At 43.9% G+C, this 26471-nt stretch overlaps 1 protein-coding gene across 5 annotated transcripts in view; it reads left to right on the top strand.

Moving 5' to 3' along the window:
• The window catches only part of agtpbp1 (ATP/GTP binding carboxypeptidase 1), a 42364-nt gene extending 16204 nt beyond the window's left edge, over window positions 1-26160 (top strand). For 2 of the 5 annotated variants that reach the window (XM_021605436.3, XM_090237106.1), the window contains 23 exons: window positions 2091-2154; window positions 2650-2796; window positions 2929-3060; window positions 3246-3339; window positions 3422-3459; window positions 3666-3868; window positions 4029-4206; window positions 4322-4360; window positions 4881-4975; window positions 7064-7180; window positions 7542-8167; window positions 8283-8366; window positions 8449-8535; window positions 10344-10492; window positions 10640-10727; window positions 12628-12772; window positions 16499-16649; window positions 16808-16988; window positions 17150-17279; window positions 17889-18020; window positions 19035-19211; window positions 21857-22017; window positions 24907-26160. In XM_021605436.3, coding sequence (XP_021461111.3) covers window positions 2091-2154; window positions 2650-2796; window positions 2929-3060; window positions 3246-3339; window positions 3422-3459; window positions 3666-3868; window positions 4029-4206; window positions 4322-4360; window positions 4881-4975; window positions 7064-7180; window positions 7542-8167; window positions 8283-8366; window positions 8449-8535; window positions 10344-10492; window positions 10640-10727; window positions 12628-12772; window positions 16499-16649; window positions 16808-16988; window positions 17150-17279; window positions 17889-18020; window positions 19035-19211; window positions 21857-22017; window positions 24907-25075 — 3387 coding nt within the window. In that variant the 3' untranslated portion in view covers window positions 25076-26160. Of the gene's footprint in view, window positions 1-2090; window positions 2155-2649; window positions 2797-2928; window positions 3061-3245; window positions 3340-3421; window positions 3460-3665; window positions 3869-4028; window positions 4207-4321; window positions 4361-4880; window positions 4976-7063; window positions 7181-7541; window positions 8168-8282; window positions 8367-8448; window positions 8536-10343; window positions 10493-10639; window positions 10728-12627; window positions 12773-16498; window positions 16650-16807; window positions 16989-17149; window positions 17280-17888; window positions 18021-18524; window positions 18601-19034; window positions 19212-21856; window positions 22018-24906 lie in introns of all 5 variants that reach the window. The other 3 variants (XM_021605440.3, XM_090237107.1, XR_016496532.1) reach the window with 2 other exon arrangements.
• Window positions 26161-26471: the final 311 nt, after the last annotated feature.

Here is a 26471-nt window from a genome sequence, read left to right as displayed (position 1 = left end):
ACAATAACTATCATTTAGGGCTGGGCGGTATGGGTTTTTACTTTACCTTATGTAACGGTATTTGAATGTTTGGTTTGTTAAATGTGATACACCATGTTTAATGTACATTTTTATAGTTTATTTCGCTACTTGAGTCATCTTTCTCCGCTCTACTAACCACACAGACCTAGCCACGTCCCCTGTCACTCAAGGAGTCCATTTGATGTTTCTCAACCACAAGGCACTTGTGTTCAGTCTGCATGGTCAATGCAGCACATGCAACAATGTTGATGACAACAATGCTGTTTTCACTTAGCTTCTTCATATAAATCCACTAGGGTTCTATAATGACACTATTAGTTTGTGTTTCTTACATCAGCAAACAGCTAGTTTGTCTTTTCATAGCATGTTGCCCTAAATCTTGTGAGACGCTAATTGATAGCCGCTAATGCTAATAGCTAGCTAGCTAATAAATATACTGAGTAAGAGCAAACGTAGCAAGCTAATACAGCCTGCCTGATAATACCAGTGATAGTGTAGACCTAAATCAGCATGTTGTTTGTGCAACAGTATCTTCTAAATCAAAGAGGAATATGCAAAGCAAGAATATGTTAGCTACATGAAGTAGATAAGAGAACTTGCAATATAGCCAAAGCTTATAGGGTCCCCTAGGAAACACTTATCAACACTTTAGTTCCTACCATGTCACAATTACTCTTCCCTGGCATTTGAATTAATTGTCTCAAATGACACTGTATTCAAAGTGCCTGTATTCAAACGACACTGTATTCAAAATAGTCATTCTATTTCCATGATTCCAATATTTTTGCCCTAATTCACAAGTCAAATCGCAATTGCAACATTTGGTTAAAAATAAGTCCTAGATTATTTGCCTATATAGTGCAGCCCTACGTGGCAGTGTGGAAGTTATCTCAATTGAGTAGTGGTGTAAAGTACTTAAATAGTACTTGAAAGTATTTTTTACTTAAGTAGTTTTTTTTGGTATCTGTACTTTACTATTTTTTATTTTTGCCAACTTTTACTTCACTACATTCCTAAAGAAAATACTGTACTTTTTACATGATTTGGACCATTTCTCCTGACACCTAAAAGTACTCATTACATTTTGAATGCTTAGCGGGACAGGAAAATGGTCCAATTCACGCACTTGTCAACAGAACATCCCTGGTCATCTACTGCCTCTGAGGACTCACTAAACACAAATGCGTTGTTTGTAAATTATGTCTTAGTGTTGGAGTGTGCGCCTGGCTATCCGTAAATTTAAAAAACAAGAACATTGTGCCGTCTGGTTTGCTTAATATAAGGAATTTGAAATTATTTATACTTTTACTTTTGATACTTAAGTATTTTTAAAGCCAAATACTTTTATACTTTTACTCAAGTAGTATTTTACTGGGTGACTTTTACTTGAGTCATTTTCTATTAACGTATCTTTATTTTTACTCAAGTATGACAATTGGGTATTTTTCCACCACTGCAATTGATTGCAGGAAATGCAGAAATGATAAAAGTGCTGTAATTTGTTTTGGTTGAAGTTGAATTGAACAGTATATAACAATCAGAATGGAGAAAGACTCATTGATATCACTTAGAATGGATGTGTCGCCACCCTAGGATCACTCACTACTCATAAAGCAAATGTATAACTTTTATTATTCAAAAACTAAAAATACCGTCATACCGTTTTTTTTTTAAATACCATGATATAATATTTTGCCCATATCGCCCAGCCCTACTATCAACGTCATGGTATCCTAAAAGTATTGGAAATAATTGTCCTCCCGAGATGCAGTTTACATAGCACACACTTGGTTTTGGCAATGGCTTCTAAATCTCCCCGTCTAGTTATATCTCCCTATGTCTTTATATATACCACTTGATGACAGATCAATTTATGAGTTGGGGAAAAGCCATTACTATTTGTAGAGACTGAAACCTAAGTGAGAAGGTTTATGTGTATGTGTAGATTTGGTGGTGTGTGCATGAATGGTTGTGTGTCTGTCTGTGTGTGCACATACAAATGTCTTTGTCCATGCTCACGTGTTATTGAGTGTGTTGGTAATACCCAGCATGCTCTCTGTTTTTGATAGAACACACAGGATCTGCAATCTATCCTGAACATTTTGTACATTCTGAATGAGCTGTTAACCGTGGGTAAGTGGTAACCGCTCTGTAATTGGATAATGGGGGCAAACGGTGTTCTGTTTGAGTGTCCTGATCTCTGATTTGACAAGTGTCAATTGTCTTGGGTGGAAACAGTGCTTTGATTGGGTAGGTTTTGTTTTCACGCAGACCATCTAAGAAAATGTAGACTCATTTCAACTGGTGTCGATTGTCAAGTTATAGAAATTTGGAAACTGTTCACAAAATCTGAGACTGATCAAGAATCTTTCAAAAAAATGTGAACAGGATTTTGTTTGTTATCTTTTTTTCCCCGGTCACACTGCCAGACCAATGGAATCCAGTTGAGATCAGACTAGATTTTCTCACATGGTTTGTGTGAACTCTGCTCAATAACAGCTGAACTGATAGGTTGGTTTTGTGGAAACTGATGGGGATCATTTGACTTTAAAAAATGTAAATGGTGAATGATCAATTTGTGGAGGCTGTAGTAATAGGTGTTTGTGTGTGTGTCTCTCTCTGTCCCAGGTGGGGGTCGCAGGATTGGTGTGTTTGTGTCCAAGGGTGGCACAGGCATCTTGCTGCAGCTGGTCATCAGTGCCAGTAAAGAGTCTCCCCCTAGTGAGGAGGTCATGCTGCAGCTCCACTCAGTCCTGGCCAAGGTTGGACCAAAAGGTAACACACACTCTATGTTAAGGTACTCTATCACTGTACCAGGAGCCCCAACATTGTCATTCAAACTTCTACCATAAACTAAATCCATACCAATTTTAGCATGTACACCCCTTCACGTCTGTCTTTCTCCAGACAGGAAGTTTGGTGTGAAAGCCCGTCTGAACGGAGCTCTGAACGTCACTGTGAACCTTCTCAAACAAAACCTGCAGAACTACAAGCTGCTGCTGCCCTGTCTGCTGGTTCTACAGGTCTACTCTTCCAACAGTGAGTCTGACCTTACATACTGTAGGAACCATACATCTGTCTGACAGTTACTAACCCAACCTGCTGTTGCCATAGGAACCATACATCTGACAGTTCCAAACCCAGCCCATTGTAGTATGACTTCAACTACAGCCAACTACTTTCTGGTGGTATTGTTGAGGGCATTGAGGTTTGTCTGCCTTCAGCTGTGAATGCTGTGTCCCTGGGGAAGAATGGAGTGGTGGAGCTCATGTTCAAAATCATTGGACCCTACAGCAAAAAAAACACCAGTCTGCTGAAGTAAGTGGCGTGTGTATGTGTTGAGGATGAATGGTGGGTGCTGCTGTTTTTGACCCTTCTCTGGCTGTCTTTTACTCAACAGAGTATCCCTGGACACACTGGGGGCCTTGCTCAAATCCAGTAAGTGTCTCTCTCTCTTCCCCCGTTCTCTCGCTCTGCAGTGTTTAGAACAATGTCCTGTCATGGTTCTTCAATAACAGTGCTATTGTCAGTGGCTATTATCAACCAGTCTCTCTCTCTCTCCATCCTTCTCCCCCTCCCTCCCCGTCTCTCCTTACATCCTTCCCTCGCCCACTTCCTCATTCCTTCTTCTCTCCATCCCTCAGAGACGAACGCCCAGCGGGCGGTGGTCCATGTGCCCGTCCTGCTGTACATCTATCAGGATTGGCACCGCAACGACACGCGCCACCGCCACACACTCATCCGCAAGGGCATCCTGAGCTGCCTGAAGAACATCACCAACATCAAACTGGGCCGCAAGGCCTTCATCGACGCTGACGGGATGAGGATCCTCTATAACACCTCCACTGTGAGTAGGGTGACAACATTACCAAAACCTGAGCTCAGTCTCAGCCACCCTCTATGTTCCTAGCTTTATCCCCAATGCTGTCTCACCTTTTACATTACACCAAAACGGATGATTATGGTGGTGAATATTAATATTAATGATGGTGATGTGTTGTTTTTAGGAGTGCCTGTCAGTGAGGACTCTGGACCCTCTGATCAATACCTCCAGCCTCATCATGAGGAAGTGCTTCCCCAAGAACCGCCTCCCTCTGCCCACCATCAAGAGTGTCTTCCACCACCAGCTGCTTCATGTACCTGCAGGAGGGCCAGTCGCTCAGCTCTACAACCAGCCACTGGGGAGTGAGGCTCACACACAGACACACCCATTCTACACTCACAATACTTGCGAGCCACTTAAATCACCCCAATGGTCATTGCACACAGTTAACTCTCACGCTCCACACGTCCATTTCAGGAGGACCCATTTACCAGTTCTACACCAAGCCCCCATGGGGTAAGACTTGTCACAATAAATAGCAGCAGCCTAACCACTACTGACTCTCACACTCCTCAGTCTGTCACACTGCTAACAGTATAATACACCCTGTCCTACATCAAGGATCTGTAACTCGTGAACTTTCACACTACTTAGTTGTTCATTGACGTCACCTCACTCAACAAGCCAATCAAGACACCAGCTCTCGCTCATCTCACTCCTGGCTACTTATTCTCAGTCACCTTTCTCTAGTGCACAATCCAACCAACCAATCATAAATCATAAATATCATCTTTAGCATTTTAACCTTTTATTTAACTAAGCATTGATCATTGTTCATCCTTTGCTTACTAATGGACTTAAGATTGTCTTTGTTTTATGGAAACGCTACCCCCTGTAACCTGTTACGCCTTAATCTTGGGCTCAATTCAGGAAGTAAACTGAAAGTAAACTATAATGTATGTTTTACTTCCTGGCCTGACTGATTAGAAATGGAATTGATGCTAACCCTGCCTGTTTCCCTGTGTGTGCTTGCCAGTGGATGATGTGGTGGACGAGAGCGACAATAATGAGGAAGCAGAGGCCGAGAACGACATGGAGAACGAGGTGGAGGAGAAGGACCACCACGCTGGGGTACAGTGACCATGACCACAGCCTTTTAATTTAAACCGCACCTTGTTTGACTGACCGCAGAATGACCACAAGAAAGGTTACACTGCAGTGACCAGACTGACAGACGTAATATGCAAACATATATACTGACCACAACCACAGCTGCTCTCTCTCTCTCTGCCTGTCTGTGGGTTGTCTCTCATCTCTCTCTCTCTCTCTCTCTCTCTCTCTCTCTCTCTCTCTCTCTCTCTCTCTCTCTCTCTCTCTCTGCCTGTCTGTGGGTTGTCTCTCTTCTCTCTCTCTCTTCTCTCTCTCTCTCTCTCTCTGCCTGTCTGTGGGTTGTCTCTCTCTCTCTCTCTCTCTCTCTCTGCCTGTCTGTGGGTTGTCTCTCTTCTCTCTCTCTCTTCTCTCTCTCTCTCTCTGCCTGTCTGTGGGTTGTCTCTCTCCTCTCTCTCTCTTCTCACTCTCTCTCTCTGCCTGTCTGTGGGTTCTCTCTTCTCTCTCTCTCTTCTCTCTCTCTCTCTCTGCCTGTCTGTGGGTTCTCTCTCTCTTCTCTCTCTCTCTCTCTCTCTGCCTGTCTGTGGGTTGTCTCTCTTCTCTCTCTCTCTTCTCTCTCTCTCTCTCTCTGCCTGTCTGTGGGTTGTCTCTCTTCTCTCTCTCTCTTCTCACTCTCTCTCTCTGCCTGTCTGTGGGTTGTCTCTCTCTCTCTCTCTCTCTCTCTGCCTGTCTGTGGGTTGTCTCTCTTCTCTCTCTCTCTTCTCTCTCTCTGCCTGTCTGTGGGTTGTCTCTCTTCTCTCTCTCTCTTCTCACTCTCTCTCTCTGCCTGTCTGTGGGTTGTCTCTCTCTCTTCTCTCTCTCTCTCTGCCTGTCTGTGGGTTGTCTCTCTTCTCTCTCTCTCTTCTCTCTCTCTCTCTCTCTGCCTGTCTGTGGGTTGTCTCTCTCTCTCTCTCTCTCTGCCTGTCTGTGGGTTGTCTCTCTTCTCTCTCTCTCTCTCTCTCTCTCTCTCTCTCTCTCTGCCTGTCTGTGGGTTGTCTCTCTTCTCTCTCTGCCTGTCTGTGGGTTGTCTCTCTTCTCTCTCTCTCTCTGCCTGTCTGTGGGTTGTCTCTTCTCTCTCTCTCTCTCTCTCTCTCTCTCTCTCTGCCTGTCTGTGGGTTGTCTCTCTTCTCTCTCTCTGCCTGTCTGTGGGTTGTCTCTCTTCTCTCTCTCTCTCTGCCTGTCTGTGGGTTGTCTCTCTTCTCTCTCTCTGCCTGTCTGTGGGTTGTCTCTCTTCTCTCTCTCTCTGCCTGTCTGTGGGTTGTCTCTCTTCTCTCTCTCTCTCTGCCTGTCTGTGGGTTGTCTCTCTTCTCTCTCTCTCTCTGCCTGTCTGTGGGTTGTCTCTTCTCTCTCTCTCTCTCTCTCTCTCTCTCTCTCTCTGCCTGTCTGTGGGTTGTCTCTCTTCTCTCTCTCTGCCTGTCTGTGGGTTGTCTCTCTTCTCTCTCTCTCTCTGCCTGTCTGTGGGTTGTCTCTTCTCTCTCTCTCTCTCTCTCTGCCTGTCTGTGGGTTGTCTCTCTTCTCTCTCTCTGCCTGTCTGTGGGTTGTCTCTCTTCTCTCTCTCTGCCTGTCTGTGGGTTGTCTCTCTTCTCTCTCTCTCTCTCTGCCTGTCTGTGGGTTGTCTCTTCTCTCTCTCTCTCTGCCTGTCTGTGGGTTGTCTCTTCTCTCTCTCTCTCTGCCTGTCTGTGGGTTGTCTCTTCTCTCTCTCTCTCTCTGCCTGTCTGTGGGTTGTCTCTTCTCTCTCTCTCTCTGCCTGTCTGTGGGTTGTCTCTTCTCTCTCTCTCTCTGCCTGTCTGTGGGTTGTCTCTCTCTCTCTCTCTCTCTCTGCCTGTCTGTGGGTTGTCTCTTCTCTCTCTCTCTCTGCCTGTCTGTGGGTTGTCTCTTCTCTCTCTCTCTCTCTGCCTGTCTGTGGGTTGTCTCTTCTCTCTCTCTCTCTGCCTGTCTGTGGGTTGTCTCTTCTCTCTCTCTCTCTCTGTCTCTCTCTCTGGTTGAAGTAAAAACTATCTAATACAGGGTTTTCTATTGGGATCCTGTTCCTGCTTTTTCAGGTGTTTGATGATGATGTTTTCCCCTCTGCAGAATGATGACATAGAAACGGACATCAATAAACTGAGACCCAAAGAGACCCATAGCAGGCCGTTTGAAGAGCTGAAGATCTATGAGAGATTCTTTATGGAGCTCTCAGAGGATTTCCAGGTAATGCAGTACACCTTTGTGTCTTTGGTTTAATAATAGTATTTTGGGGATGTTTTCATATTTCCGGTATACACTTGTACTAGTGTGTAATGGAAATGTTTCTTGCAACTCACCCTGAGACACCTGCAGGGAGTGGGGTCATGGCCAGTGACCCCATTGTCCAGTGCCCCTGAAGCAATTGGGTATTGAACCAGTGACCTTTTGGTTCCTTGCCCAACGCGCTAACCTCGAGGCTACCTGCCCCCCACATTTTCAACATTCCATCTTAAAACTTACAGAAGTGTGTTTTTAACCTGGGGACCACACTGTGGTAAGTGATCAGAAAGCTGCCTGAAGTCCAATTTCCTTTGTGTCTATGCAGGTGTTTAACTTTGACAACCCAAAGAAAGGTGTGACGGCCACCCCAGCAGCTCCCAAGTCTCACCGCCCAATCATCGTTCCCACCGCCCAGGCCCTACCCCCGAAAACCCCCACTGCTGCCCCCCTTCAGGGGGAGTGCCCCCATCCGGCCCCAGTCCCTGCCCTGGACCTTGACACCATCAACATCACCAAGGACCAAGATGGCTGCGGTGACCACACCCACAGCCGAACCCACCCTGGGGCGGGGCTGGAGCAGGAGCTGGTGCAGGGACTGGAGCGGGTGTCCCTGGATGGGGCTGGACCTCAGGGTGGAGGAGGAGGGGGCAACAAGCACAATAGACAGCCCCCAATACTGGCTGGGGGTGTGGCTGCCCGACTGGGGGGAGAAGGTGAGGAGATGTTAGCTGAGGACTGGGCTGAGGAGGAGGAGAGCAGCGAGGAGGGAGTGCTGCATGTGCCAGACACGGCCTTGCTCCTGCCACTCCACGACCCTGACCTGTACGTGGAGATGGTGAAGAGCACAAGCTCTGTGCCACAGTTTTCTGAGGTGGCCTACCCAGACTACTTTGGCCACGTGGCACCCACCTCCCGAGAACACATCCTGGAGAGGGTCTACGGCGTGCAGAGGTGAGACCCCTAGACACTGATCTAGGATCTATATGACTGCCCCCTCCCCCCCGTTGTCTTACTGCTACTGTTGTGTGATGATGATGATGTCACTCAGTCCTCTGCCCCCCTTCAGGACTAAGATCTTCCAGGACATTGAAAGGCTGATCCACCCCAACGACATCCTGGATAAGGTGGTCTACGACTTGGACATACAGAGGTGAGCACCATCGTCCGTCCAGGGAATTGTGTGTGCGTGTGTGTGTGTGTGTGTCTCACGGTGTGGGCCCTGTGTGTTTCAGTTGTCCAGTGGTTGACGGCGGTGAATCTCTGAAGTTCAACTCTCAGTTTGAGTCTGGCAACCTGAGGAAAGCAGTTCAAGTCAGAAAGTGAGTGTTGTGTCCCATTGTTACATAAACTGGGATAAAATAAAAAAAATAAAAAATGTAGTTTAGTCATACCTGTATATACGGGTTCAAAATGGCAGATTTGGACACTAATAAGTTTGAACGTAGTGGCTGTCATTACACTGGGGTCTAGCGTTTCCAGAGCTCTGGCTCTGCTCTTCACAGTGTGGGTTTTCACTGACAGCCATTCTGAACTTGAGCAACGAGCGCGACAAGATGATTCTCTGATCCCTCATGCTAATTGGGAAACCTTTGCTAATTTTTTGTTGTCAAAGAGAGGGGAAATGCTGTAAATTAAGATGACTATGTATTTTGAAAGATGAGACGCAAGCCAAACACCCATGAGTCCAAATATGCTCTTCTCATTTCCATCTCATAAAACTCATGTCCTATACAGTGTCAATGTTTATGATCACTGTATTTGATGTACAGTTACAAGACAACATGGCGTCATACACTGGGTTGTTCTGAACAGAATGAGTCTATGTTTTTTATTGTGAAGGAGATTTGCTGTGGCACTCGCACCTGAATGCACTCAGGACTCCTTTCTTTTTTGGGTGTGATCATTTTTTACAATTTAAAGCATCCACATATAAAACGACAACATACAGATGTACACAAGCATCCCCAATATCACCCCTTCCCAGATCCACCTGCTCACACCCCCATCTCCAGCCCGCATCACTTTCCTCCACATGGCCTGAAACTACACCATTTTGTGTCTTTCCGTCGCACACACACTTTCAACATTTAGATCATTTAAACATGACTCCTTTCTATTCACACTAAAATGATCTGTTTCTCTGAATTACCTTGCGAAAGCCTAAAACTGTAATATTGTATTTTGTAATTTAGCTAGTCATGTTGGCAATAGACCCTTTTCCAGTACACGACCCACTGACGTCAGGTACAGATACCCGCCACTCTTGGAGGCTGTAAGAAAGCCATCGCCAGCTGGGCCCATTCAACATCGCCTAGATCTATGTTTTTATTACTTCTAAACTAAATAACTTTTTGGGGTTTCTCATATGCTTACAGTGATGTTTTAATTCTTGCTTGAACAGTCACTTAGATTATATTTGTTTGTGGTCTTTGCAAAATAATCATTTTGGATGCTGCAGTTGTTAGCTAGAATGCTAACCCTCGATAACCCTTGATATAGGCTGTAGCAAAAGCTAGCCAAAGAGCCATTTTACTGCTTGAAGTTTAAATGTTTTTAAAGTATAATGGTATAATAATAGTACTGTATAGTTGAAGACTCTTTCAGTCATAAGTGCAGAACTGTGTACACGTTGGAGAAGTGTGTGTCCACTTGGAGACACCAGTTACTCCTCTCACTTAAACCCTTGTCATTGTTTTGTCTCATGTTGCACCTACCCCACATTATCCAGAAATATTCTTATCATGTTACTGAATGTATCCAGAGTATTTTCAGATTTCGTTATCAACAAATGCGGTAAAGTACAGTAAATGTAAAATGCACATAAAATCAACAGTGTAGTATTTGGATTCAGTCTTGTCAGGTGAACTGTTGTGTACTCACCTTTGGTCTAATCATTTTCCCACGGTCTCCAAACTGTTCCTTTTCAATTGCTACCATGGTTATGCATATGCTTCTCATATTTCTTAATTTTGCCCTGTCCATATAGGCCAATTCCCACAACTGTAAAGAGTTAATTAAATGTAAAAAAAAAAAGGTAGTAGTTGTTGTATTCAATCGTCTTTGCCCACATGTATGGGCCATTTGGTTTGCGTAAAGGTTGAGCTGATGTGATCTGTGTGTGTTCCAGGTTTGAGTACGACCTGGTCCTAAACTCCGACATCAACAGTAACCACTACCACCAGTGGTTCTACTTTGAGGTGAGCGGCATGCGCGTGGGAGCCCCCTATCGCTTCAACATCATCAACTGTGAAAAGTCAAACAGCCAGTTCAACTATGGTAAGTGACTGACTGACTCACTGACTTGGTCATTTTTGTTGCATTATTTAGTCAATGATGTTTGGCAAAGCTTCTGTGTTTTCGAAAGAAATGCTAGTTCAGTTTTCTGTGTGTATGGTATTAACGTCTCCTTGGTACTGTCTTCAGGTATGCAGGTTCTAATGTACTCTGTACAGGAGGCCATTAGCGGCAGGCCCCGTTGGGTTCGCACCGGAACAGACATATGTTACTACAAGTAGGTGTGACTGTCCTCCCTCACCCCGCCAGCAGAGGCAGTAATCACACAGCCCACCGGACAAGTAGTGTACCTGTCAGGAGAAATACTTTAGAAATGCATCCTTCCGACCTGTACCTTGAAGTAACCCCAGATCTAAATTGATTAGTGTGGTGAAAGTAATAGGGCTGTAACTTTGCTTTCACTTATAAACTCAGCAAAAAAAGAAACGTTCGTTTTTCAGGACCCTGTCTTTCAAAGATCATTCGTAAAAATCCAAATAACTTCAGATCTTCATTGTAAAAGGTTTAAACACTGTTTCCCATGCTTGTTCAATGAACCATAAACAATTAATGAATATGCTCCTGTGGAACGGTCGTTAAGACACTAACAGCTTACAGACAGTAGGCAATTAAGGTCACAGTTATGTAAACTTAGGACACTAAAGAGGCCTTTCTACTGACTCTGAAAAACCCTGAAAGATGCCCAGGTTCCCTGCTCATCTGCGTGAACATGCTTTAGGCATGCTGCAAGGAGGCATGAGGACTGCAGCTGTGGCCAGGGCAATAAATTGCAATGTTCGTACTGTGAAACGCCTAAGACAGCGCTACAGGGAGACAGGACGGACAGCTGATCGTCCTCGCAGTGGCAGACCACGTGTAACAACACCTGCACAGGATCGGTACATCCGAACATCACCCCTGCGGGACAGGTACAGGATGCGACGGTGCTACAGGGAGACAGGACGGACAGCTGATTGTCCTCGCAGTGGCAGACCACGTGTAACAACACCTGCACAGGATCGGTACATCCAAACATCACACCTGCGGGACAGGTACAGGATGGCAACAACAACTGCCAGAGTTACACCAGGAATGCACAATCCCTTCATCATTGCTCAGACTGTCCGCAATAGGCTGAGAGAGGCTGGACTGAGGGCTTGTAGGCCTGTAGTAAGGCAGGTCCTCACCAGACATCTCCGGCAACATCGCCTATGGGCACAAACCCACCGTCGTTGGACCAGACAGGACTGGCAATAAGTGCTCTTCACCGACGAGTCGCGGTTATGTCTCACCAGGGATGATGGTCAGATGCGCGTTTATCGTCGAAGGAATGAGTGTTACACCGAGGCCTGTACTCTGGAGCGGGATCAATTTGGGGGTGGAGGGTCCGTCATGGTCTGGGGAGGTGTGTCACAGCATCATCGGACTGAGCTTGTTGTCATTGCAGGCAATCTCAACGCTTTGCGTTACAGGGAAGACATCCTCCTCCCTCATGTGTTAACCTTCCTGCAGGCTTATCCTGACATGACCCTCCAGCATGACAATGCCGGATCTCAATTCCATTGAGCACGTCTGGGACCTGTTGGATTGGAGGGTGAGGGTTAGGGCCATTCCCCCCAGAAATGTCTGGGGGCTTGCAGGTGCCTTGGTGTAAGAGTAGGGTAACATCTCACAGCAAGACCTGGCAATTCTGGTGCTGTCCATGAGGAGGAGATGCACTGCAGTACTTAATGCAGCTGGTGGCCACACCAGATACTTACTGTTACTTTTGATTTTGACCCCCCTTTGTTCAGGGACACATTACTCCATTTCTGTTAGTTACATGTCTGTGGAACTTGTTCAGTTTATGTCTCAGTTGTTGAATCGTGTTATGTTCATACAAATATTTACACATGTTAAGTTTGCTGAAAATAAACGCAGTTGACAGTGAGAGGATGTTTCTTTTTTTGGCTAGTTTAGGTCTGTGCTTACCTCAAGGAAGCGAGGAAGGAAGGGTGCATTTTGTAGTTAAGTTTTTGAACAGGGCCATGAAATAGGTTACTTGTTGGTCACTTCCGTAGATACTGGTGTCATGTGAATGTGTTTCTGTATGTTATTGTATCAAGCTTTTGTGAACTTCTCAACATCCTTTTACCTAGAAACCACTTCTCTAGGAGCTCGATAGCAGCAGGTGGTCAGAAGGGGAAGTCCTACTACACCATGACCTTCAGCATGACCTTCAACCACAAGGACGATGTCTGCTACTTCGCTTACCACTACCCTTACACCTACTCTACTCTAAAGGTACTGTATACCACTACCCTTACACCTACTCTAAAGGTACTGTATATCACTACCCTTACACCTACTCGACTCTAAAGGTACTGTATACCACTACATCTACTCTAATCTAAAGGTACTGTATACCACTACACCTACACTACTCTAAAGGTACTGTATACCACTACACCTACTCTACTCTAAAGGTACTGTATACCACTACCCTTACACCTACTCGACTCTAAAGGTACTGTATACCACTACATCTACTCTAATCTAAAGGTACTGTATACCACTACACCTACACTACTCTAAAGGTACTGTATACCACTACACCTACTCTACTCTAAAGGTACTGTATACCACTACCCTTACACCTACTCGACTCTAAAGGTACTGTATACCACTACATCTACTCTAATCTAAAGGTACTGTATACCACTACACCTACACCTACTCTAAAGGTACTGTATACCACTACACCTACTCGACTCTAAAGGTACTGTATACCACTACACCTACTCTACTCTAAAGGTACTAGATACCACTACACCTACACTAGTCTAAAGGTACTAGATACCACTACACCTACACTACTCTAAAGGTACTAGATACCACTACACCTACACTACTCTAAAGGTACTAGATACCACTACACCTACACTACTCTAAAGGTACTAGATACCACTACACCTACTCTACTCTAAAGGTACTGTATACCACTACACCTACTCTACTCTAAAGGTACTGTATACCACTACACCTACTCTATTCTAAAGGTACTGTATACCACTACACCTACTCTACTCTAAAGGTACTGTATACCACTACACCTACTCTACTCTAAAGGTACTGTATACCACTACACCTACTCTACTCTAAAGGTACTGTATACCACTACACCTACTCTACTCTAAAGGTACTGTATACCACTACACCTACTCTACTCTAAAGGTACTGTATACCACTACATTTACTCTAATCTAAAGGTACTGTATACCACTACACCTACTTTAATCTAAAGGTACTGTATACCACTACACCTACTCGACTCTGAAGGTACTGTATACCACTACACCTACTCTACTCTAAAGGTACTGTATACCACTACACCTACTCTACTCTAAAGGTACTGTATACCACTACACCTACTCTACTCTAAAGGTACTGTATACCACTACACGTACTCTACTCTAAAGGTACTGTATACCACTACACCTACTCTACTCTAAAGGTACTGTATACCACTACACCTACTCTACTCTAAAGGTACTGTATACCACTACACCTACTCTACTCTAAAGGTACTGTATACCACTACATTTACTCTAATCTAAAGGTACTGTATAACACTATACCTACTCTACTCCACAGGTACTGTATACCACTACACCTACTCTACTCTAAAGGTACTGTATACCACTACACCTACTCTACTCTAAAGGTACTGTATACCACTACACCTACTCTACTCTAAAGGTACTGTATACCACTACACCTACTCTACTCCACAGGTACTGTATACCACTACACCTACACTACTCTAAAGGTACTGTATACCACTACACCTACTCTACTCTAAAGGTACTGTATACCACTACACCTACTCTACTCTAAAGGTACTGTATACCACTACACGTACTCTACTCTAAAGGTACTGTATACCACTACACCTACTCTACTCTAAAGGTACTGTATACCACTACACCTACTCTACTCTAAAGGTACTGTATACCACTACACCTACTCTACTCTAAAGGTACTGTATACCACTACATTTACTCTAATCTAAAGGTACTGTATAACACTATACCTACTCTACTCCACAGGTACTGTATACCACTACACCTACTCTACTCTAAAGGTACTGTATACCACTACACCTACTCTACTCTAAAGGTACTGTATACCACTACACCTACTCTACTCTAAAGGTACTGTATACCACTACACCTACTCTACTCCACAGGTACTGTATACCACTACACCTACACTACTCTAAAGGTACTGTATACCACTACACCTACTCTACTCTAAAGGTACTGTATACCACTACACCTACTCTACTCTAAAGGTACTGTATACCACTACATTTACTCTAATCTAAAGGTACTGTATAACACTACACCTACTCTACTCCACAGGTACTGTATACCACTACACCTACTCTACTCTAAAGGTACTGTATACCACTACACCTACTCTACTCTAAAGGTACTGTATACCACTACACCTACTCTACTCTAAAGGTACTGTATACCACTACATTTACTCTAATCTAAAGGTACTGTATACCACTACACCTACACTACTCTAAAGGTACTAGATACCACTACACCTACACTACTCTAAAGGTACTAGATACCACTACACCTACACTACTCTAAAGGTACTAGATACCACTACACCTACACTACTCTAAAGGTATTGTATACCACTACACCTACACTACTCTAAAGGTACTGTATACCACTACACCTACACTACTCTAAAGGTACTAGATACCACTACACCTACACTACTCTAAAGGTACTGTATACCACTACACCTACACTACTCTAAAGGTACTGTATACCACTACACCTACACTACTCTAAAGGTACTAGATACCACTACACCTACACTACTCTAAAGGTACTGTATACCACTACACCTACTCTACTCTAAAGGTACTGTATACCACTACACCTACTCTACTCTAAAGGTACTGTATACCACTACACCTACACTACTCTAAAGGTACTAGATACAGTGCCATGAAAAAGTATTTGCCCCTTTTCTGATTTACTTTATTTGTGCATATTTTCCACACTGAATGTTATCAGATCTTCAACCAAAACGTGATATTAGATAAAGGGGATCTGAGTGAACAAATAACACAAACATTTGATACTTATTTCATGTATTTTAAGAAACAAAGTTATGCAACACCCAATGCTCCTGTGTGAAAAAGTAATTGCCCCCTTTCAGTAACACAGGTTTTGCCACCTTTAGCTACAATAACTGCAACAAACACTTCCTATAGTTGTTGATCACTCTCACATCACTGTGGAGGAATGTTGTCCCACTCCTCCATGCAGAACTTGTGTAACTCCACGACATTTGTGGGTTTCAAGCATAAACTGCTCATTTCAGGTCCTGCCACATCTCCATTGGTTTTAGGTATGGACATTTTACAAAACTTTACATTTGTTGCTTTTCAGCCATTCTGATGTAGACTTGCTTTGGTTCATTATCTTGCTGCATGACCCAGCTGCCCTTCAGCTTCAGCTCACCAATGGATGGCCTGTAGAATAAAAGACTGAATCTCTCCATTACACTGTTGATTTTTATGTGAATGTTATATTTACTGTACTTTTTGCTGCATTTGTTGATAACGAAATCTGAAAATACTCTGGATACATTCAGTAACATGATAAGAATATTTCTGGATAATGTGGGGTAGGTGCAACATGAGACAAAACAATGACAAGGGTTTAAGTGAGAGGAATAACTGGTGTCTCTAATTGGACACACACTTCTCCAACGTGTACACAGTTCTTAAGTCATTTCAATGCACTTTTATGATTCAAAGAAGAGTCTTCAACTATAAGGTGCTATTTTGAGTTCTCCTAGCTGTGCTGTTTGGAACAGAACCCTGCATAAAAGCTAAATCAACTCTTTAAAAAACTCAAGTTTCACTGTTTTGATGTTTGCGCAACAGAGCTCCACCGTTGTGTAAAGCCTTCTTACGTCTGTGTTCCTGCCCAGATGCACCTGCAGAAGCTGGAGGCGCTGAGGACCCCTCAGACCTACCTGCGCGAAGACGTCCTGTGTGAGACTCTGGGGGGCAATAGCTGCCCCCTCCTCACCATCACCGCCATGCCCGAGTCCACCAGCAATGACCAGATCTGCCAGTTCAGTGAGTACTGACTGACCACTGACTACTGGGGTAGGAACACTGACCTGAACTGAGTTAAAGATATCACTGTCTGTCAGATAACTGTCTCCTCCTTCCCTGGGGGGGTGTGTGTGCTGCTGAGTGTATTTCTATGTACTGTGTGATGTGTGTGTGTCCAGGGAACCGTCCGCTGGTGTTCCTGTCATCGCGGGTGCACCCAGGGGAGACCAACGCCAGCTGGGTGATGAAGGGCACCCTGGAGTTCCTGATGGGTAGCAGCCCCCTGGCACACAGTCTCAGGGAAGCCTACATCTTCAAGATAGTCCCCATGCTCAACCCTGATGGAGTGGTCAACGGCAAGTAAGTGTACACACACACACAATGCGCGTATGAACATGTGCGCACACACATACGCGAACACACACACACAACCAATACTATATTGTAGACACGTGCGCACACAAACTCAAGTTGATTAACTTCTCTTTTTCTCATTCCATTTCTCCCGCCCCTCCCTCCAGTCACCGTTGTTCTCTGAGCGGGGAGGATCTGAACCGACAGTGGCAGAACCCCAGTCCTGAGCTGCATCCTACCATCTACCACACTAAGAGCCTGCTGCAGTACCTCGCTGCCATCCAGAGGGCGCCATTGGTGAGCCATATGTGCCATAGCCCGACACCCTTACAGCGCTGGTCGCACGTGGCTAACTCTGTCACGCTAACCATTTCCCTAGCCATTACCTTAACCTTTTCTCTTTCCCTAACAGTCGTGGCAGGAAAGCCAGGTTGATGAAGTTTGATTGTCTTCATACATACACAATCTCTGTCCCCTTCCCTGTGTGTCTGTCCTCTCCTTCCCTGTGTGTCTGTCCTCTCCTTCCCTGTGTGTCTGTCCTCTCCTTCCCTGTGTGTCTGAGTCTTCTCCTTCCCTGTGTGTCTGACTCCTCTCCTTTCCTGTGTGTCTGACTCCTCTCCTTCCCTGTGTGTCTGTCCTCTCCTTCCCTGTGTGTCTGTCCTCTCCTTCCCTGTGTGTCTGTCCTCTCCTTCCCTGTGTGTCTGAGTCTTCTCCTTCCCTGTGTGTCTGAGTCCTCTCCTTCCCTGTGTGTCTGAGTCTTCTCCTTCCCTGTGTGTCTGAGTCTTCTCCTTCCCTGTGTGTCTGACTCCTCTCCTTCCCTGCGTGTCTGACTTCTCTCCTTCCCTGTGTGTCGGAGTCCTCTCCTTCCCTGTGTGTCTGAGTCCTCTCCTTCCCTCTGCTATGTAGGTGTTCTGTGACTACCACGGTCACTCCCGGAAGAAGAACGTGTTTATGTACGGTTGCAGTTTGAAGGAGACTGTATGGGAGACCAACATCAGTGCTACATCCTGTGAGCTACATGAAGACCTTGGTTATAGGGTGAGAACACACACACACACACACCTAGGGCTGTGACGGTCATAGAATTTTGGATGACAGTAATTGGCCAGCCAAATAACTGCGGTCTCCGTAATTACTGTTTGGGGTGCATTTTCTCCTCCGGTCCTGACTGCATGTGCTGCCATAGAAATAGAAGGAATAGAACGGGCGTCCCCATTCAAGTGAATGATTGCATAATGGGTGGGACTGGCGGCCTTTGCAAGTGTACATAGGAGCAAAGCAGGGAGCGTACCCATTAATATGTGTTGGGATTTGTTGATTCAACTGACATTACAAAAAATACATTCCATTGCATGAGCCCCATCCGTTATCACAATTTTAATGAACATTCTACATTACCATGGAAATGATTGCATCACAATACCAGGCAGCCATTGCGAGTGTACCCATGACTTTACCAGTCAAATTTTCAGGGTTAGAGGTTCCAAGCCCATTCTATTGATTCTATTTCTATGCTTTGCTACAACACGCTGCTTGTTTCAGAAAGGAGCAACAAAGTTTCATCACCTTGTTAAAGTCCATGTCACCACAGAAACGGAGTCAACCGCACAAATGCTCGGTAATTGTGCCAGCCCTACACACACACACACTATCTTCCCTTATGTTCGTCAATGTATTAAGGCTCTGGCTCAGAAACATATTACTTGCATTTAGCCAATGAACCCCTGATGATAAATCAGAACAGATTACCATCAGTACAGCTGTGATCCCTCTTATAGGAATCTCTGGATATGCTTTCCACATTTTTCATGGAATTTTCATGGCTGTACAATTTTTCTCAGGTCAACTCAGCAACAATATCTCTCAAATAATTTGCATACAGGGAGACATCAGGCCACCTGGAAACAATGCGGACACAGTGTATAGTTACACACACACACCGACTGTTTCTCTTTTAGATCCTCTCACGTACATTCATCCACAGGCATGCCCTCATTGTCTATTGTCTATGGGTGTTGAGCTCAAACTCTTCCCCCGTACTCCGTCCCTCAGACTCTGCCTAAGATCCTGTCCCAGATGGCACCGGCCTTCAGCCTGGCCAGCTGTAGCTTTGTGGTGGAGCGCTCCAAGGAGGCCACGGCCCGCGTGGTGGTGTGGAGGGAGATCGGAGTCCAGCGCAGCTACACCATGGAAAGCACACTCTGCGGCTGTGACCAGGGCAAATACAAGGTGGGGTGGGTGTGTGTGTGCCGATACAGCCTGGTGTGTGTGTGGACTAACAACCAGCAGGGGGAGCTATAGTCCTGTAAATCATACTGTCAGTGACTAAAAGCAGCATCATCGGGCTTATTATGTCATATCCACTAAACACGGGACAGAACTGTGTGTGTGTGGTTTTACTGTCCCTGTGGGGACCAGAAGTCCTCACAAGGCTAGTAAAACATGCGCCTGTCCCCACAAGGAAAATGGCAATTTTAGGCTTTGGGTTACAATTAGTGTTAGGGAAAATTGGATTATGAATGGGAATCAACTGTTTGGTCTCCACTAGGAAGGTAGAAAAAACACAATTGAGTGTACCGATGTTCTGCCTGTCAGTCAGTGAGTGCAGAAACCTCTGGCAGCTCCTAGCCCTCTCAGCACTGGAGTTGCCAATGTCAACATCTGCAGAGCCCAGGGGTAGGCTAGGGTTGCCAGTTTGGTACGGTCCCTTTCTCTCATCCTTCCTGATTGGGTTATGTATTTATGGGGAAATTGTTTGGACAGATGTGCAGGAAGCCCATTTTGTTGACGTTCTATTTGTCATGCTCGTGCCAAGCCAGTGTCCTCTTTATTTCTTTTTTACATTCATTTAACTTGGCAAGTCAGTTAAGAACAAATTGTTATTTTCAATGACGGCCTAGGAACAGTGGCAGTTACATATTAACTGCCTTGTTCAGGGGCAGAACAGAAGATTTTTACCTTGTCAGCTCGGGGATTTGATCTTGCAACCTTCCGGTTACTGGTCCACTCGGCTACCTGCCTCTGCTCTGAATCACAATGCTCCACAACACAACCATTTTACTGTAAGCCCACTGTAGACTTGAGATTGCACATGGGACAGACGTGTGTGTGTGTGTGTGTGTGTGTTGTTTTTAAGTGTAAATAATACAGCGCTGACTTCATTTAGAGGACTGGTCGATTGTTTGGTCGATAGGCTGTTGGTCGCCCGAGATTTCTTAAGTCGAGCGGTAGCAAAAAATAATAATTAATGGTGTACAAGACACCTGTCTGATTGGCACCTGTCTGAGTGGACTAATCCACCGTGGAGGCCGTAGGGATGGCACAGTCCATCACTCTAAGACGTGCACCTGAAATTGTATAAGGTTATATTACATAAGAACAATGGTGCAACACTAATAAAAAATATAATTTTATAATGGTCGCTGTCCATGGTTCTGAAACACATCAGTGCGCTGTTGAATTGGCGCCTTTTCCTAGACCATGTTGCTATGTATACAATAGCAAGGTTAACCAGCATATTGGTGTTGAGAACAATGCAGTGGAGGCAGCAGCAGAGTTCGAAAACAGCCCTTGCCTTAATTGTCTAGGAAAAGTGAGGAGAGAAGAAACCCCAACTTTATTAGGTCTATAATCAATAGCCTAACTGTTAAATGTGCCTGGCTTTATAAATCATCCCTACTGTATATATCTAGCTACAGACATATGACAGATCCTGCTTGAGTGTTTGTTTAATAGCCTACTGATTCCGTGAGTGCCAAGCCTCACGCAACCACAACATGTCGGATCAACAATTTAACAAATTTGGCTGTTTTTAATCTTCGCTATTCTGTAATAAATGCGTTACACTTTTTTTCCATTAGAACAGCCTTTGATATTATTTATAATTAATTTTAAAATAATAACCCTCCTTTTTCTTGATCTCCTTATTGTTATTCTTATGATCATCATTAAACTAATAAGTAATGTCATTATCATTAGTAGGATCGGCATAGCAGCCTTTTATAACCACCATCGAGCTGGAGGCCAAAGACCACATCCTGTATAGTCTTAATACCGTAACTTACTTCGGCCTATATTTCAACTTTTTATAGGCTACAGTACTGTATCAATCATTCATTTGTTCATGTCATCTCACAGCATATGAGTCATTCATTATTTGAAATGCAATTAAGCGTTTTAGTTTTTAAATAAAATAATAAAGCCACTTGAATAATTAGCGTGAACAAACTGTTCCATTTCAGAAATTGCATTCACGAATGAATGCAACAGTTTTTAGTCTTTGCTGTAATAAATGCTCCACAAAAAAACGTGCTTATAATTGATTTAGTGTTTACATTGTTCCAAACGGTCAGAAAAATGATATTCTAAACTAACAGCACCTGTTTGGCACACATAATATGCAGGCAGACCTTGCTCCTTACCTTCTTGTTCTTGATCTCCAGTATTTTCCACAAATAGTCAAATTTATACCACACATCTGACTGGGGTGACAGAGACAATTGGGTGCTAATCACACAGTCACTCGCTGTCTTTTTAAATTTTTACACAGCGCAGCAAGTCTTCGTCTGGCCCAGTACAATCAAATCCATTACAGTCGGACTCCATTTAGTAATTTGTGTCTTAATTATTTAATCAAAGAGTGCGCTGAAAGCATCTGACAAGTTCAGTGCATATATTTGATTTGATTTAAAACACATAGGATCTATCTATATATGGAAAATATACATTTTAAAATGGAAGAACAGACTCTTGGTCAACCAAGAGTTTTTTTTTAGTCAGGGACAGCCCTAAAATAATATGTGTGTGCACTGAGTATGCATGCTTGTGTATGTTTATATAATGTTTGTACAGTAAGTGATTGTGTGTGTGTCCAGGGTCTTCAGATAGGCACCAGAGAGCTAGAGGAGATGGGAGCCCAGTTCTGTGTGGCTCTGCTAAGACTGAAGAGACTAACTTCCCCCCTGAAGCTGAGGAACCACGCACACCTGCTGGATGTCGAGAGTGACCTTACGGAGACACGCTGCAAAGGCTCCAGGTCAGACACACACCCCCTCACCAGGTCACTCACTCACACGCACACTTAGACACTGCACCGTCCGCTGTCATCCTCAGAATCCTCATGACATTTAAATGTGGCTTTTTACAAATCTCCTCTTGCATTTATTGATTTAAATAATTAATGTATTTACAGTGCATTAGGAAAGTGTTCAGACCCCTTGACTTTTTCCACATTTTGTTATGTTACAGCCTTATTATAAAATGTATTAAATAGTTGTTTTCCCCCACATCAATCTACACAAAATACCCAATAATGACAAAGTGTTTGTTTGTAAATGTATAAAAAAAAACTGAAAAACACATTTGCGTAAGTATTCAGACCCTTTACTCAGTACTTTGTTGAAGCACCTTTGGCAGTGACTACAGCCTTGAGTCTTCTTGGGTATGATGCTGCAAGCTTGGCACCCCTGTATTTGTGGACTTTCCCCCATTCTTCTCTGCAGATCCTCTCAAGCTCTGTCAGGTTGGATTGGGAGGGTCGCTGCATAGCTGTTTCCAGGTCTCTCTAGAGATATTTGATGGGGTTCAAGTCCAGTCTCTGGCTGGTCCACTCAAGGACATACAGAGACTTGTCCCGAAGCCACTCCTGCGTTGTCTTGGCTGTGTGCTTAGGGTCGTTGTCCTGTTGGGAGGTGAACCTTCGCCTCAGTCTGAGGTCCTGAGCACTCTGGAGCAAGTTTTCATCAAGGATCTCTCTGTACTTTGCTCATTTCATCTTTCCCTCGTTCCTGACTAGTCTCCTTGTTGCTGAAATACATCCCCACAGCATGATGCTGCCACAACCATGCTTCACCGTAGTGATGGTGCCAGGTTTCCTCGAGAAACGCTTGGCATTCAGGCCAAAGAATCTTGTTTCTCATGGTCTGAGAGTCCTTTCGATGCCTATTGGCAAACTCTAAGCTCTGTCGTGCCTTTTACTGAGGAGTGGCTTCCATCTGGCCACTACCATAAAGGCCTGATTGGTGGAGTGCTGCAGAGATGGTTGTCCTTCTGGAAGGTTCTCCCCGATCCCCACGGAGGAACTCTGGAGCTCTGTCAGAGTGACCATCGGATTCTTGGTCACCTCCTTGACCAAGGCCCTTCTCCCTCGATTGCTCAGTTTGGCAAGGCCAGCACTAGGAAAAGTCTTGGTGGTTCCAAACTTCTTCCATTTAAGAATGATGGGAGGGCACTGTGTTCTTGGGGACCTTCAATGCTGAAGAAATGTTTTGGTACCCTTCCCTAGATATGTGCCTCAACACAATCCTGTCTCGGAGCTCTACGGACAATTCCTTCGACCTCATGGCTTGGTTTTTGCTCTGACATGCACTGTTAACTGTGGGACCTTATATAGACAGGTTTGTGCCTTTCCAAATCATGTCCAATCAATTGAATTTACCACAGGTGGACTCCAATCAAGTTGTAGATGACCAATGGAAACAGGATGCACCTGAGCTCAATTTCGAGTCTCAAAGCAAAGGGTCTGAATAATGTAAATAAGTTTTAAAAAAAAAATTTATATACATTTTTTTACATACAAAATAAAAAATAAACTGGTTTCGCTTTGTCATTATGGGGTATTGTGTGTAGATTGAGGGAAAAACTTAATTCATTTTAAAACAAGGCTGTAATGTAACAATGTGGAATACTTTCCGAATGCACTGTATTCATTGACTCCCATCAAGTAGCCAGGTTAGAGACGTCAGGGCTTGGCTATAGGCTCATCACAGCTTTATGCTTTTTCTCGTTTAATATTTAATCATCAGACCAATGATATCATAACAATAGGATTGGAATTTTGTGCATGTGCGCGTGTGTTTCTGTGGAAGGCTATTCCCCTTGCAGTCTTCACATTTTTCTGACATAAAATGTAATCTATAAAGTAATGACATACGTTTTTTTCCATACAATCTACACATTTTCAAAGTGAAAGAATGACTAAAAACACAAAATGAGAACATATTGATTGTGTATGTCTTCACACCACAGAGTTAATACATTGGTAGAAGCACCTTTTCCATTACAGCTGTGAATCATTTACAATAATATTCTACCAACCTTGCACAACTCAAAGGGACATTGTTTTGTCAACATTGCTAGGTTGTGTAAATCTGTAGGACAAAAAATATAATGTATTCACTTTTTAGATTTCATTTTAAGGCAACAAAATTAGAAGCATATGCAAGGGCTGTATAGATGTTCACTAGGCCCTGTATGTGTACAGTGCATGCACGTGTCTGTGTGTGTGTGGCCTTTGTGTGCATGCGTGTGTGTGTGTGTGGCCGGTCCGGTGTACGTGCGGCCCTTGCAGTCTTTCTCTAATGGACTGTAATGGCTCAAGCTCTCTCACTCTTGGATCTTAATACTCCTCTCCAGACAGCACTCTGTCCATCCCATTACAACCCGTCATACCCTCCTCCTAATCCACTTTACCCTTTTCTGGGGCAGAGAGCGGGTTGGGGCGGGGAGCAGGGGTCAATGACTGAACCCCAACCATCCACTGTCTCCACAGGATCCTCTTTCAAAGACCTCACACCATTAAAAACATTTAAAAAACACTAAAACCTCTAAACATCTGAGACATTTATCCATTAAACCACTAAACCAATGCGTAAGAAGAGATGTCTCTATCAAAAACGCAGCACAACTAGTGATTGATTTGATTTTTGTCATTGGGTTTGTATTATTTTACGTGCCTGAACACTAGTTTTATCTTCTGAATTTCTTTCTGAAATCTTATAAATCATTATACCTCATTTCTGTCCAGACCCGTGGTCAAATATTTGTTTTCTTTCAAATCATTTGGTGGGTGTTTTATATTAGTCCTATTTCACACATAGAGCCTGCCTAGAATCATGGTCTGTCTGTGTGTTGTGTTGTCAAGCAGCACCCCTAGTACGTACTTGTTGGAGGATGAAGAGGCATCCTTCATGGAGGAGGTGGACTACAGCGCCGAGAGTGGCGACGAACCCGACAACGACCCCAACACCGCCGACCCCCACGACAACCACCTCTTCGACTCCGAGTCCAACAACTATAGAGACTCACTCACCTAGCTCAAACCCCCTGATCACTACCCAACCAGATATTCCCATTTTGCTCTGAAGTTACTTACTCCTCTCCCTCTGGCCTTGGTGCATCATGGATACCACATCCATGCTATATCTGCCTTGCATATCTCATGCAGATTTAGAGCGTTATAGAATGAATAGACACGTTAGACAAATAACACAAGTTAACACAAGGGTTTTGTTGCAATGTCGCCATTTGTCATGAAAAGTGTTACACAAAGAGAATTTCTAAATCTCTATTTACGTATGTCTATAGGTAATTCTATGGTTAGACACAAGTTGAAATGGAATGTACACCTTGGTTGTATTTGCATAAATAGTACAGTATGTCTCAATGACCTACTAATAACAGTAGCGCACAATTGGCATACCGGAAAGGTAGTAAGCAAAGTAGAACCATTTGCACATGTAACACATCAACATGCATACCGTACACATGAACACAGGTACAGGGCAGAAGAAAATGCACTTTTACAATCCACCTCACAGTAAAAGGTCAAAAGCTCAGGCCAAAACTGACATTGATGTTGTGGATCTGTTTTCTGCTACTGAGAAGTATATGTATTTCTCTAGTCTGCCTGTAAGCTTAGTTGGTTGTCCGTACAATGCAATGGTACTGAGTTTTAGGAAGGATGGTGCTATCTGGGAGTAGTTTAGACATTTTATTTTTTACTTGTATTTTTTCTAGATGTAAGTAGCTATTATGTTTTGGTTGTGTTTGTACAGTCGGTGCATGACTATTTTAATGTTATTCTTATTTATTTAGTTTTATTTTATTTGTGAGACGCACCGTGTGTGTGTGTGTGTGTGTGTGTGTGTGTGGCCTTTGTGTGCATGCACATGTGTGTGTGTGGCCTTTGTGTGCATGCACATGTGTGTGCGTGTGTGTGTGTGTGTGTGTGTGTGTGTTTAGTAGATGGAAATGCTAGACCACCATAGAACTGGGCAGCCAAATGCTCTGTGTTTGTGGGAGTAAAAAAAGAAAACTGACTAAACCTTTTAATTTGATTGTAACACAAATAAGTTGAAGCTTGCAATGAAATCATGGGAAATAAATGTGAATGTGAAAATATCTGAATCATTTTGCGGTGTATCCATTTAATCATGTGAATGTTGAGCCCGAGGGTGAGTATTTTGTTTTGAAGGATGTGTTTTGTGTATGTGTTTTAGAATTATTATTTTTTATCTCTATTTTTAGAGGTGTTTGTTGATTCTGTTTGAGTGCAAGTGATGTGTGTGCCCACCGCTAATGCCCCTCTGGCTGTATATGCCAATCTGAGGTCGGACCATTGATACAGAAAGTGGACTCCTCTTTATTTCTGTGCCATTATAGCGTCTGTGATAGCATGGGCAGCACCATTGAGGCTACAACCCATAGGAA

Source organism: Oncorhynchus mykiss, chromosome 6 (genome assembly GCF_057628025.1).
Source record: "Oncorhynchus mykiss isolate SJ-2025 chromosome 6, ASM5762802v1, whole genome shotgun sequence".
In the NCBI taxonomy this organism is placed as follows: domain Eukaryota; kingdom Metazoa; phylum Chordata; class Actinopteri; order Salmoniformes; family Salmonidae; genus Oncorhynchus; species Oncorhynchus mykiss.
Note: the sequence above shows the minus strand (reverse complement) of the source record. Positions and strands in the feature narration are given on the sequence as shown.